The 16139-nt window shown below is 33.0% G+C and overlaps 1 protein-coding gene across 1 annotated transcript in view; it reads left to right on the top strand.

Annotated features, from left to right (window-relative positions):
• The window catches only part of LOC149533098 (aspartic proteinase nepenthesin-2-like), a 48317-nt gene that overhangs the window by 3990 nt on the left and 28188 nt on the right, over window positions 1-16139 (top strand). Inside the window, exon 2 of the mRNA XM_089805802.1 lies at window positions 2117-2250. Within this exon, the coding sequence (XP_089661928.1) occupies window positions 2117-2250 (134 nt within the window). The remainder of the gene's footprint in view (window positions 1-2116; window positions 2251-16139) is intronic.

The raw sequence follows: 16139 nt of genomic DNA, 5'->3' as shown, positions 1-16139 counted from the left end.
GATCATTTGCCCACTACTGGTAGGGTTCCATTGTTACCCATTTTAATCTAAGATTTGAAACTCTTGTCAATGAATGAAAACAAGGTTTCATTACCACTCATGTCGTTGCTACATCCACTATCGAGGTACCAAACTTCAGGGCTTTCTTCTTCACCAACGTTACACATGATGAAGGCAGTGGCATTGTTTCCACTTCCCATGTTCACATCAGCCACATTTTCTTGTCCTAACTGATCATTTTTCTTCTTCCATCATTCACTTGCATAATGCCCATATTTATGATAGTAGTAGCATTCTACATTACTCTTATTTGAGTGGTAGTTTTTCTTACCTCCTCTTGAAGTATTTTGTGAGCTACTTGCTCGATCTGCTCTTCCTGAGCTTTCTACTACAACATTTCTTTGTCCTCCATTACCTCAGCCTCTACCTTTGGAGTTTCTACTTGAGCCATTTCTTCCTCTCCCCTTCCTCTTGGATTTGATTGAGCCTTGAATGCTTGCTGTTGGGAAGAAGAAGATGTAGATCTATTGATCCTATGCTCATGGATTTGAAGAATACCCATCAACTCATTCATTGTCAAAATAGTGAGGTCTTTTGCCTCTTCTATGGTCATGACCAAATTGTCATATTTATGAGGTAAACTCCTCAATATCTTTTCCACTATCCTCTACTCTTGATAGTCTTCTCCATTTCACTTCAGTTGGTTAACCACATTAGAGGTCCTTGAACTAAAATCTGTAACTGACTCATTTTCCTTCATCTGAAGGTTCCCAAACTCCCTCCTTATGTTTTGTAGCTTTACTATATGGACTTTATCAGTCCCCTTGAAGTTTGTCTCAAGGATGTCCCATGCTTTCTTTGCATAATCTGCTGCTGCAATCTTCGGAAATATTGCCTCTGTCATTGCTGCTTCAATAAGACTTAATGCCTTAGCATCCTGCCTCCTTGACTCTTTCAACTGAGTCTTTTGATTATTGGTAAGAGCAATATACTAAGCTAGGTCTGTCATATCGTTGAACCCATTAATCACAAACTCTCATAAATCATTTGCAACCATAATGGTTTTCATTTTCTTTGACCATGTATCATAATTTTGTCCATTGAATGGTGGTGGCTATTGCCATATCTTTCCTGCATCCCCTGCCATATCAATTATGACCAGAAATTTTTTTCCCTAACTCACTATTGATGTGGGGCCTTAAAGCTCTGATACCATGTGAGAAATATTAAGAATAAATTCACACCTTTTAAAATTTTCACTCAGCGCTAACTATTGCCGAGTGCTAGTTTACTCGGCACCTTAATAAACCGAGTGGCAGGAGTGTACCGAGTAATCTCAATAGAAGAAGAAAAACTTGACAACAATGGATGCTGAGTGAACTTGGTAGCCACTGTAGGGTAGAGCTCAATAGTGTGATTACTGAGTGAACTTAGTATCCACTGGAGAGAGGAGCTTGGAAGAAGAAAATGCTGAGTGAACTCGGTAATAACTATAAAGTTAAAAACTCAAATAAAGAGCAAACCGAGTGATAGCCTTTCAATGCGAGTATTACCACCATTAAAACCAGAGAACCCAAGGCTTAAAATATTCAACAAAAAACTTCACAAATACAATGAACAAGAAACAATAGATTCACGTATGCTTGCTTGCTTGCTATTCAACTTTGATTGAAACTATTACAAAGTCTTGGAGCATATTGCTTCTACCAAAAAACTCTAAAATAACCCTAAAACTGGTAAAACTTTAAACTTGTAGCTCTAATGGTTGCATAAAATGGTGCTTGGAGCAAACACTGCTTCACAGGACGAACTCAAAAAAACAATAAACTTATAGAATGACCAAAGAAGAAACACGTGCAACTGCAGGCACAAAATGAACTTCCTTTTCTCTGCACTCTGATGACTGGATTTGCTAATCAACTTCTTTCTTCTTCCTTCTCCACAAATTTTGAGCTCTTCAACTTCAACTTCTTCTACTCTTCCTCTGAACTCATCTGCTGAATAATGGTCAAATAGAATAGAACATTCCTTTTTTCATGCTTCCAAAAAACATTTCCCCCTCTTTTCAGATTTCAAAACTCACTTATCACATTCATTGTTTATGACTGTTGTGCAGGTCATCAGGGATGGTAGGTGGGTGTTGGGCTCCAGGGACAAACGTCAATATGCATTTAATATTTCAACATTCTCGACACGGCATTTCACTTGGATGGGGGTGCGGATTACGTTGTGGAAGGGAAATATAATTTTGTGATCGTGGATTCAAACAGTGGTTTGTTGTGTCTAATGATTTTTGAAATGACCCCAAAATTCTACAGCGAAGGTTCCCTTTATACTTGGAAATTTTCACCAGCAAAATATGCATATCCTCTATGAAAATGATATTGAGACAATCTATTTTGCTCTTGCTAGTTGTGTCGAGTTATCTCAACCGAAATTTGATCAATAGTTCGACTATATTTTAGGTTCTCCTATCTCATCTCTAGGGCTATTGACATTTATCATTTCCTTTATATGTGCTTTAATTATTTTAAAATTTTCACTCTAGTGCATGAGCATTGCAATGGAGTAGATGTGATTAGTAGAGCAATGCCCTACCTAATATCTTTTCTTTGATTCTAATAATGCAATCAATGCTATGATAAGTGTGTGTATGTATATTTTGTTTTTAGATTTTATTGTAGCTTCTTTTTTTTCGTCTTCTCTCTTTTTCTTTCTTTATTTCTTTTTTAACCAGGCCTTGGAAAGCAGATATTCAATACTTCAATTACAATGGATTTATATAGTCAGTTTTTCATACATGTAAATAATATAATATTTTTAGTTTATATTGTAAGGCATGAAACTATAGCATGCAGGGTACTTTAAAGCATTAGTTCTTATTTCACGAACTAAACAAACTGCAAATAATTCCTACTTACACAATGGGTGAAACTTAATATTTTATATTACAATGAAAATTTTAATTTTAACTATTTTTTTCTATTGGATCTTTTCTTTTTCCTTGAAGTCGTTTTATTATCAGTGTCAATTATTTTTAGAGAAAATAGGGCTGCTTGAAGACATGACAAACTTAAAATACGTATTTATTGCCAAGAATTTACGTGGCATTTTGCATAGTACTAGATGTGCTAGAGAAAATTGGAGGCATGACAATCTTGAAATACGTGTTTGTTCCCAAGAGTTTCGCATGAAATTTTGCATAGTACTACATGTGTCATCCTTTAACGTCATGTCATCCAATTATTTTTTGGTGATTCTTTATTAGCTCTCGCCACTACTAATTCTCAAAAGGACAATGCTAATAAGAGCAAGAATAGAACTCTTGAGAAGGCATCCAACTTCATCATAATTTCATGTCAAATAATAAACTGTACAAGATTTATTGTTCTTACTATTTTTCACTCCTCATTGTCGATGAAATACATTGAAGATACAAGCATTTTATGAAGAAAATTATATCTCCACACTGAATCGTAAGTAGATTTGCCAATATGGGTTACCAAGTAAAGGAATGATACCATGACCATGGCCATACAATCTTTGTTGCAAATTCAAGGTGATTTTTAAAATTTGCATAAAATATTTAGAATTGAATTAATTTGGCAAGAAAGATATTTCCATTTTGTGTATTGTTAAGAGTTTCATTTGTATAAAGTTTTAGAGTCCCTTTAAAACATGATTAACTATTAAAAAGCTAAGATTTCATACTAGTCTATGGGTAGACTATCCATTAATTATATACTAATTGAGTTCATATAAATTTTTATTTACATGTCAACTCAAAGATTTGTCTTTTGGCATGGCATCAATATTGTATTACATTGTAATATCTTTTAAAAAATTGAGGCTCTAATATTTATAGACATTGAAAGCTTCCCTACCATGTAAACAATATTTTCATTACTTGTTTCTCTAATTAGTTAAGTAATTTTATTATGTAATTATTTAAACTAATTAGCTATCATATTAATTATTTTTTATGCAATTAATTAATATTTTTATTCTACTATTTAATTAATTCTATAGTTCCTCTAATTAATAAAAATAATTTATAATTAATCTAACTTTTCTTCAAAAAATTACTTAGTTTTTACATTATTTAATTCTTCATAAAATTAAGCTCCACTTTTTAAAATTTATTTTAAAAATTAAATAATTTCAATTGTCATTTTCTTCTAGACAATTGAATAAATTTTATTATTTATACATGTGCTAATTAAATAAATCTTTAAATTATTTAATTAAAAGATAATACTCACATTTGAAAATACGAATAAATAATTTTATCTATCTATCCTCAAATTCAAAAATAGAAATAACTAGCTTTATTTATTTTATTAATTTTCACAAAAAGACCGACTTATTAATTTAATTTTCTTCCAAACTTGAAAAATACCCTTTTGGGTTTGTCAGAATTTTTAGTAATTACTTTGAAAACTTATTGAGAGCATAAAGAAGAAATGTAAAATGTTAACTTTATGTATGATTGATGATTCTACATGAGCATTAATAAGTACAAGATCTCTAGCAGAGCTAACATTATTTTAGGTAGTAAATATTAATAGTGATTGTTCGTTTTCTAAATTTAAAATATAAATGTACAATTTTATAAAATCACAGCCTATATGGCATATTGTTAGAGAAAATAAATATTATAATATGCAAAAAAATTCCTTTAAAGAAAAAATATTAAGTCTATAAGTGAAAAGTTTTACGAGAATGGAGAAATTACTTAGTTGTACTAGAAATTTTTTCTACTAATTGAAAATTGGTCTTTTATTGTGTAATATTTCATTAATTATTTAAAAATTAAAAAAATTATTGGTGATATTTTTCAATCCCTTGAAATTAACATTCTACTTATACTTCCACTTTTAAGCATTGTGACTTGTCATATTGGGCCAAAATCAAATGATCAAAGATCTAATTAGTGCAACATCAAATCCAGATTAAAATGTCTTTATTTGTTGTCAACTTATTTGTAGACTCTACGCATTGGTGTTGATAAGGGAAAATGCATTGATATATACCCAATATCAACTATTTCACCATTTCAAATGAATTACTTATGATTTTTGGATGATCATAGATCAATGGCTTAAGTTATATTTCATCTGAAAAAGTTGAAGGACACATAGTTATCTAGAAAATCTCTAGAATATAGCCTCATATCAAATCTTAACACCACACTTAATGTTGAACATCGATTACATTTGTTTGGTAGGTTTTATGAATGGTTGATAATGTCGTGTTGTCTTACTAGAAACTAAATAATAATAAAATGTCTTTTCACTGACATTATTTAACTATGATCCACTCAACACATGTGACTTCCTAGTGTAGTACAAGTTAGGTGTGTCCCAAAATGAGATGACCAAGCCCCCAAAAAATAAAAACACAATAGAAAGATAACAAGATACATTTGAAACAAACTCTCTTTATTAACAAAAGATCTTGAATTACAAAAAATAAATCATATACATGTCAGGTTGTAAGGCCTTCCTAATTACAACCATTCCATTCTAGGTTATAGACCAAATGTGCAACTCTCGAGCTATCCTCTTTCTCTACCTCGCCTATTGATGATACACATCTATTTAAAACTCACAATACTCTTTGACATTACATATATAGCCATCATGATAGATAATTTATCTTTTAGTTCACAATATCCAATAGAGGAAACATCTTATATAATATAGGAATGATCCTTAATGAATTAATGATCAAATACATAATTCACTGTAATATCTTTAGTGGCCTTACATATAGGTCCACATGTTATTTTCTTATCTAGATCCAAGAACACAAAAGCTATCTCTTAAATGTAGAACCTTGCCTAAATAAATACCAAGCATCGTATGAAGAACAATATAGGAAATATGTCCACAATTAGAAGCCAAACTCACAGAATTTAGAAAGCACAAACATGCACTTTCTTAATCAAACTATCAGATAGATAACTGGAAACAAAAAATATACAAATATATTTATAGGGATGCAATATTGCTAACAGCCCAAGGATTCTCTTGCATCAGAAACCCATGCTAACAAAAGATATTCCATAAGGACTTATGAACCTCTGAAAGTATTCAAAACATATATCCAATGCTCATGCTTAACCCATAAACCCTCTTCATCAATCAATTTAGAAGTCATTTCAAATTTATTACTCAAAAGGCCTTATAGACCTATACTAAACCAAGCCATAGGTTGGCCTAGAAAGATACATTAAATAAAAACTCACACTAAATAAACACCCAAGCTACAAGTTGGCCTAGAAAATTGCATAACACTTTAGACAAGCCCCAAGTTTATAGTGCATAACTAACTTATAAGGTAAAATAACATTAAGCTATCTTAGCCATAGACCCATACACCATCTAATGATCCTCATCGAAGAGTGCACAAGCCAACTCCCACAAAAAGAAGTGCAGAAACAATCCACAAAGCTCACCAAGATAATAAGGAACATATTACCAATAGCCACCAAAAGAGTTCCAGCTCAAGCATAGTCTACCTAATCATTATGTGCACATAGGATAAGGTCCATATATATTCCTCAAACATAAAACTAACTGTGCAAAACATAGGGCTCACAAAATATAACCTTGGTGGTTTTGCATAGACTCACAAGGTAAATAATGTAATACCCCAAAATTGGCTCATTGCCATGATACCAATTCTGGTCTATTCTAATAAATCCTAAGACCTATCCTAATAGGAAATTCTTATTCTGCTACTCACTACTTGACTTAATTGTCAGATACAGGAAACCCTAATCTATATTCATCATACTCATTATTTAATCTCTATAGTACGCACTCATATTAGCCATATTAAACCTATTTGATTTCAATTTAATTTAATCTAAAGTATTCATACTTTATTAAATTAAATGATCTCTTAAGGCTAATGTACTATGGAATTAAATTTATTTAATTTAATAAATATGCCTATTTTAATTAATTAAACAAAATTATTTAATTAAATGGAGAACTTACTTCTAATTAATTAAACAAAGTTATTTAATTAAATGGGAAGTTATTCCTAATTAATTAAATGAAGTTATTTAATTAAATAAGAAAAGTGTCTCTAATTAATTAAATAGAATTATTTAATTAAATGAAAAAGTTAATTATGAGAGCATATCTCATTTTATTAAATTAAATATCTTTCCAAAATCTCTCTTCAGTTCAAAAAGGGAAATTCCCAGTTCAATGTTGATCAAATTAGAAGTGACCCAGATCACTTGCTTTTACACTAAAGTCTATCTAAGTTGACTGACTCTCACACTTAGATTTAAGTTAGTTAACCCCCTTTAATTTGGAAATCTTCCACTTTAACTAAACCTCACCTTTAATCCTGACCGTTGATTGAAATCGATCTCAACCGTTGATGGATTTCAGAAAAGTCTATTTAAGAGACCCCCACCTCTTCATTTAAAAGGAGGAATTAGAATTTGCATCGAATTGCTGCCAAATTGCATACTTATTCAAGCTTATTGCATTTTCAATTGATTCTCATCTAGCTTAATTTTCATATAGAAGTAATATGCATACATTTTAGCATAGTTTTCTTTTACATGTTCTTAGATTAAACATGCATACTCCATTCTAGATTAATATGCATTCTCATATAGATTAACTTCACATTTTCTTTTATATCCTTCGTTCATAGAGGGTCTGGTTGCTTAACACCTCAAATCTAAGGATATCTAACAAGCAATTCCATTTAGATAGAAGGTAACAGGTCGCCTTGCCGGCTGATTTTTGAATGAACAATCCAATGTTCATTATGGAATGAATCCGCAAATAAGGACCATGTTGAAGTGTGTGTTAGCATAGGCCACATTTTCACACATACAAATAAAAAATCAGCAAGTAATATTTAGAAATACTTTTTGTATTCAAGATTCACTTGGTGTTGGACACATGTTAAAGGAATGTTTGTTGATGAAGAAATGCCTTTGTCATTTCTTCCTTTTTTTGGGGTTATTTGTTGTGGTTTCACAATGCACAACCCATTTCACCTAGAATTGGGGACCCCCTACTTATTTTTTCAATTTTTTAAATCCCTAGTTTGGGGTCCAAGTCTCTTTAGGGTTTTATCTAGTGTTTTTTGGTCAAATCTAGGTCACAATTTGAAAACCTAGATTCTAAAAATCATCATTAGGAAGCATAAATCATTTTGAAAAGAAAAATGGTGCACCAATGCACCTCCCTAGGTGTGCTAGTGCACCAAATTTCAAAGGAAAGCAAACAAAGTGAAAGCATCAGTCATTGGTGATGCACATCAATGCAACTGCACAACACCAAGGGATGCACTCGGTCCTAGGTCTATAAAACTCGAGGACCCCCTACCTTTTCACTTGTCATTTCTTTTTTTCACTCTATTTTTGGTCTTCCACACTTGCATAGCTACCTAGGTGTGTTGTTGCACTCCTCACCATTTTCACCTGCACTCGGGTATGTATAGGATCATGGTCAACCAAACTATGCTCTTAAGTGGCAATAAAAAATTAGAAAATCAGGGTTATGTCAACTTGACGTGCAATTTTCTACTTGTTATTAACTTTATATCAATAATTTGACAGAAAAGAATCTCTATCAAATTGAATCTAGTTTCTAAACTACTAGGACTTATCTCAAAAAAATAAAAATTGATTGGTCAAAATTTTTAATTTTAATGTAATATTACAAAAAATTCAGAACAAAAATAAGAAGTAGACGTATGTCTGACCAACTTAATCAAAATGAAATGATAATATTCTAGATATAAGTAGTAGACTCATGCTTGGATGTGATACACATTTTTGGGTATTTTTATTCTAAATAGATAATTAATAATTAATTTTTGACTTTAATATTTTTGGAATAAAAAAACTGTCATGTCTAACCACCTTAACTAATTCAAAACTCTACAAAATTCAATTTTTCATTTTTTTTCTTTATAGTAGAACAAACATAGAATGTGATGTATCTTTTGGATTTAAAAAATGTTGTACCATTTGAAAGTTATAGCTATTTTTCAAGTAGTGTATCAGTCAACACTTTATACATAACTTCATTAGAAAATAAGTAATAATTACTTACTAAACTCATAATTATAAAAACCTTACATTTATGGAAAGATAAGAATATTCTTAAGAAACCTTTTTCATTTCATCAAATTTTGGTCAAAAAAAAGTCGTCAGCTATATGTTTGAAATAAAAATCACATAAAAATAGGCCAAAAGCACATTTTTAGGATTTTTTTTAAGTTGACCATATAGGTTTGGTATCAAAAGATATAATAGACCTTATAAAGATATCAATTATTTTCATTTAGTATCAGGGTGGGTGGAAAAAAAGTTGGAATAGATTTTGAAATGGTTTGAGATATTTTAGAACTACGAAATTTTTAGATCGCTACTTTTTGGCATACCATGATCCTACACATACCCACCCACCAAACACAACAAACATTTAAAAAACCAAGTTAAGGTGCACAACTGTGCATCTTGATAGGTGTGCAGTTGTGCACCTTTTACAAATGCAAAAGCTTTAAGACTTTAAAAATAAATGAACACCTTAGTAATGGTGCGTAAAGTTTACCTACCTAGGAGTGCTATTGCACACCATATCCAAAGGATAAAGGTTGTTAGAAGGATAAACGTAAAGGGTGTGCACTTGGTGCACCCCAAAAGGTGAACCAAATGTGCACCCTTTCTAACTTAACTTTGATCAAGGTGCACACTTAGTGCACCTTAGAGGTGTGAAAAATGTGCAATCTAATATTTCAAGGTTAGACACACCTAGTGCACCTTTGAAGTGCACCAAGTGCACCCTTTTTTTGCATACAAAGGTTTAAAAATTAGGTCTTTAGTTGTTTTCATCAATTATGGTTTTTAGGTTTTGTTCGCATCATTAATAGGGTTTAATTTAATTGATATTTTCAACTCCAAACTAATAGGCATTATTTTTATGCAGATTCAATGGCTTCATCATCATCCTCCCTTATTGCAAAGATGGTCACAAAAACCTAAGTGTTCAAGTTTCAAGGTGTTCAACAAGTGATGCTTTCAAGATGATTATTTAGAGATCTAGGACAATAAACTTGGTCGCATAGACTTGAGTGCATTCCTAGAATTGTGTAACAAACCCACTAAAAGATCCTGAGTGATGATATCCACTTTGATCATATCAGAACTTGTTAACATAGCATCCCATCCAGTATTAGTGCAATCTTTAGAATTGATCATGGCACTAGCAGAAAATGATGTTTTTGAAGAAAGGCTTTTGAAGAGTATAACTAGAGATATCATCCTAGATCTCTAACCTAAGAACATAGAAAAGGTGTTCCATCTTCCAAGAGTAGATCAGTTCATTAGATTGACCTATCACTAAGCGAAAAGATGGTACAGGGAACATGTAGAAGAAGCTTCCGAAATCATCTAGTCCTCATACCTCATTGAGAAGACTCCTTTAGGGTATAAAGCATATGAAGTGGATATGATGAGAGGATACATGAGGGAAGATATTGGATATTTTATCATACTCTTGAGTAGAGTCATGGGGTTTTGAGTGTCAGGACACCTAAATATATGGATGGTGCATTTTATTGAGACTATCAAGATGAAAAAGTTGTCGATTGATTGGGCTTCCATTCTTAGTGAGAACTTGGATGAGTAGCTGATGACAACTAAGAATAACTAGAAGTTCTATATGAGATCATATTTGGTATACTTGTTAGCTACAAGGGTGATAGATTATCTAATGCCCTACAAAAAGGGTAGCATACAAGATTCAAACACATGACCTTATATATTATATCCTTAGCTGGTGAAGAAGAAGCTTCTAGAGCATACCAAGGAATATACGATAGTAAATGATACATTTATATTCACAATAATCTAATTTATTGAATGGGATTATGTGAAGAGAATGTCAAAGGAGGCAACTTGCAAAGATTTCAAAAGTTGGAGCCTACTACATTCAATATCGAACATTCACCTATTTGAGGGTAATGCATACCACTATGAATCCTAAGAAGCTCTCTAGCTACCCTAGTGATAGACTCATTCTACTAGAGATCACTCGACAACTCTTGTTTGCATATGACAGAGTAAGGAAACAACATAAAATAACATAGGTGTGGCTTATTATGATAGGACTATTTAGTGTGGTTTGGAGACAAGATATTCCAGCTTTTGAGCCTGAATGGGATCAGTATCCCTTGAAGGAATATAACTCTCCTTGCCTTTATTTTAATAACATTAGAAGAGTACAATATTTGGCTAGCAAGACATTTTAGTATGAAGATGCAATTGAGGATCACTAGATGAATGTAGTAGACAACTACAATATCTATATAAGGGATTATTATAGGATGGTTCTCTATCTAGCAAGTAGTGCCTTGAAACTAAAGATCCCTTTAAAGGTTATGCAATAGGATACAAAGAATGTTCTTGATCTGTTCTTCTATAGGGATAAGGTTGGTGATTGACCTATCATGAATGCTAAGATTAAAAAAGAAGAAAACTCGGACATCAATCATAGGGATAGGAATCTCATCAAATTGACAAAGGATTGGATCAAAAGACCTTTCAAGTTGGATCCAATTCCTCAAATGATAGTCTTCAACACTCAAGACCACCCAACTAAAGGTCAAGTAGTTAAGGTCATAATGCCTACTTTTATAGCTCAGTCCCTAGTGAAGCCGAAAATAGTACACCAACTTGGTAGAGAAGTTGGATATTATAGGGCTCAAAAGGGTAAATACAAGAGGAAGAGGACTTCTCCTCAATAAGCCAAGCCAAAAGAGGAAGCAACTCAAGCACCTCCATAGCCAGGGGTAGAAAATGTATATGGGTCGAAGAATGTTGAAGCTATATAGACCCAAGATAACCCTATGGTACCACCAACTAAACAAGGGCAAGAAGGAGCTGAAATTAAAGTACAAGAGTGTCTCCACCTTAACAAGAGGTACATGCCTCCCCATTTTCTATTAAAAGATGAAATATTGAGACTCTATTCAAGAGGAGATAGAAGGTGATTAGGAGAGTGATTCCTTTCCCATTAGTTTGGGAAGTTATCCTAGAAGGAGAAGAAGAAGAGGATAATGAGGATGAAGAGGATAACCTTCCTTTAAACTAGATGACTCATATTGCAAGAGCTATGGAGTTATAAGGGAGAAGAAGCTCCAAACTTACACCACCATCTGTTCTTGAGAAGCCTATTTAGTCTACTATATCAGAAGATGAGCTGCAACAATGGATTGATGAGTAGGAGGGTGAAGGTACTGATGTCTTTCAAATGTCATATTTTGATTTTATGCCACTCAGTACTAAATTTGTGGTAGAAAAAATAGGGACACTCTAACTAATCAACCTCAATAGGAGGATCATAGTCAGTTTCAACCTAAGCCATAAGAACCTGAAGTAGCTCCACCATCACCCATTCATGTTAAATTTTGTGTAGATAAGGGATTAGCTACCTTACTTCCTCCAAACACTGAAGAAGAACTAGTTCAAGTAGAACAAGAGGAAGATCCACAACAAGTATCCTTCAATGAAGTGTCAGAGGAAGCGCAAGTAAGTGAGAAACCTCAAAAAACTTCCCAAGAGACAGAGGTGAGAACTATGGACTCCATAGATATAGAGGCTCCTGGGGTGGATCTCTCATAGAAAGAGAAGACTCCAAAGATGAGGGATAAAGGAAAAAGAATAGCAGAGCAAATTCCTTCATCTTCAAAAGGAAAATCTATGATAGAGCATGTTCCAAGATGGTTGGGGAAAGAAGTTATTAGAGAAAAAGAGTAGCAATTCACTACTGAGGGAGAGGATAGGATGGAATTGATTGAAGTCACCAACAAAAGATGCATTGGCATTAGCCTTTATCATGAGTGATCAGAACCAAGACTTAATTTCTCATGTGGATATCCCTACTTTGCATGTAGATGTTGAAGAATTGACTCCAAGAGATTATCAAATCAAGGAGGTCATGCTTGGGAAATCTAAATTGGACATGGCTAAGTTGATGGTGACAAAAGGAATTAAAGAAGTGTTTAGGCACTTAGAACAGGATGGGGTAGAATTGATAACACTTCAAAGATAAAATGATATCCTAAAAGGATATCTAAATGAAGTTGTTGGTCCTTTAGATCCTTCAAATCCAAAGGAAACTTTGAGCACAACATTGGAGAGAAGGGATAATGGGATAGTACAACTAGACCCATTTTTGGAAGCTTGTCAACAATGGAAAAATCCTTTTGAAGAGAAGGTGTACATATTATACAGGGAAATCTTAAGTTGCTCCACCATATACAAGATAATGCAGATAGGCTAGTGGCCATTTTGAATCAAGATTTTGGTTTGATGTTAAAGTACATACCTGGGGCAAGGACTTGTAGGCACTATAGGCAATCAAAGGCCAAATGTATTAGACGTTAATGGAGGTGTATACAGTGGAAGAGTTAGATATGATTGATGATTAGATAGAGAAGATTATAGATGGCAATAAAGTAACGGAAAAATTACATGTAGAGATTCACAAGCACAAGGATCAAACCAATAGAAAATTTTGGTGGCAGAGAAATATTATACTGATGCATGTTTAGACATTTTTGAAGATGATTCTAGGGAAAAATTAATAGTTGTAGAGGTAGTAGTTGAGCAATTTTGGAAGACTTTTGAAGAAGTTGCCAATGTTGATGACATCAAACAAGCATTCAGAATGGAGGAATCATTATTAGAGTTGGATGCAAAACTTAGAGATTTTGTAGAGATTCGCATTGAAGTTGGAAACTATAGGCAGAAAGTGAAGGATAAGTATGAAGCCTTAGACTTTCTAGATGTAGTTGAAGTCACTAAAATCATCAAGAAATTCAATGGAAAATACCTAGCTATAGCTCTAGTATAAAGAGGAACAAAACCTAGAAGCCAAAATTTTAGTTTTGACACTTGGTGAAATTTTACATTCTTTGAATCTACTTTCAAGGTGCACAGGTGCACTAGGTTCATAGGTGCGCCAGTTCTGAGGTGCACTTTTTTCGAAGTTTGCTAAAAGATTTTGAAGAATTGAAAGTTGTGCCGACAATTAACTACCAATTCTAAATTTGGGGCTTTCCATGCATCATAAACACATTCTGATGACAATTTAACTCCTATAGACAACTAGTAAAGATGGAGCTTCTATTTTTGGCACTTTCACACACTCTTACATCATATAAAGGCTTTGTTCTTCTTATTTTCTCATTCTTTCTTTGTTTTAAGATATATATAGGCTCATGCATCCATTAAATGATGTAAATATGGATGGAGTCCTACTAAGCACCAATTAGAGAGTTAGTTTGTATATAAACAGATTTTTTTTATTAATTTAGAAGCATATGTTTTCATAATGATATCTCTCACTCTCAACACAAATTGAGAATAAGATTTCTAATAAATTCAGGAATGTAATGTGTACTCTAGGCCACCATTATTTTGAAGCAATAATATATGCTATTGGTGCTCGCATTTGGAGTGTAGTGATAATTGCCTAAGTGTGTTATATTTTGTGAATTTATGATCATGAAGTGTAATTGAGCCAATATTTTTATTGCATTGTTCTAGTTGTGTGATCTTTTAATTTTGGTGTTTGCTATGGTTCTACAAATTTTGCTAACACTATAATGTTCATGCATAACTTTTCCTCTCGCGTGAGCGCACTTTCCATGGCCTTGCAATTTGATGAAAAGTGAAACATTTTATGGTTACTGAATTCCTATTGATGATTGCATTAGTGGAATTAAGGAAGCATTGTGTTGGAATTATAGATGGAGTAACTAAGAGAGGGGGTGAATCAGTTACCACAAAAACAAATCCACAGATCCCTTAGATGTCTTAAAACTTAATTGATGTCACTTAGTAGCTATACAAAAAAATGCTATAACTCAGTAGATTAACTTGTTACTGATCTTTAAGCATTCACAATTATTAGCATGCATGCAAAAGTAAATAACATAAATACAAGAGACACCAAATTTAACCTGGAAACCCAATATGTAAAAAAACACCAAGTAACTAACTACCAATTTTTCACTCTTTTGAAGTGAGCCCTATTAGGAGCCAACCCTATTAAAAGTTACAAAACACACTATTAGGTGTGACCTGGTTAGAGGATTTAATCACCCTATTAGCAGTGGCCTTGCTAGAGGACTTTAGAACAATTCAGTTGAACTGTCCACCTTGTTAGAGGATTTACAATATGGCTATTAGACCAACTTTGTTAAGAGATTTAGGAATTACTACTACAATGGTGAGAAAGTAACAATAAGTGACCTAAATGAGACACAACTGAACTTTGCTAATACAAATCTCTTCTCTACTTCAAGAGATCCTCATAGATCAAATACAACTCTACTGCTCCTCAAGGATAGCTGATCCTTCTTCAAAAATTGCTCACACTTATTCTTCACAATCAACTCACTTGCATACTTTCTCATTCATACATCCATTCATACATTTGAAAACACAACTTGACCTTTTATTTATACATTATAGATTGTTAAGTCGGCTCAATTACAAGTTAAATTTACCAATAAACCATACATCAGTCAGCTACAAACATTACATTAAACAAATAAATTGTATTTCCTAAAATAGTGAAATCCTTTATTGGTCGACTCGGCTCGGTAAACACTGCTATAAAAATGATTTCTAGTGTTAACCAAGTGAAGCTCGGTAAACATTATGAATTCTACAAAATCCTTTGGATACCAAGTGAACTCAGTAAGAATTGATTTTCCTTTGTTGACCTTGTGAGCTCGGTAGAAATTGATTTCTACCACAGAAGCCTTTAGTGCCTGAGTGAGCTTGGTAGAGACTGACTTTATAGTGTAACCTCCAGAAATGCTCAGTAGACTCTGTAATTCTCTTTGCTAACCTTTTGAGCTCAGTAGACTCTGACTGATAACTAATATGACATTTGTGTAACATCAAAGACAACAGACAATTGAATAATTGTATCCAACAATCTCCCTCTTTGCCATTGATGGCAACACAACATGTCATAGCAGAATGAAATTTTAAAACAAGTCTTTTCTGATAGAATGTTTCTCCCTCTTACATTTCATTCCTCAAACACCTCAAATACAACAATCTCCCTTTGTGA

This window comes from Cupressus sempervirens, chromosome 10 (genome assembly GCF_028749045.1).
Source record: "Cupressus sempervirens isolate cs-2001-9-10 chromosome 10, ASM2874904v1, whole genome shotgun sequence".
Classification (NCBI taxonomy): Eukaryota; Viridiplantae; Streptophyta; class Pinopsida; order Cupressales; family Cupressaceae; genus Cupressus; species Cupressus sempervirens.
Note: the sequence above shows the minus strand (reverse complement) of the source record. Positions and strands in the feature narration are given on the sequence as shown.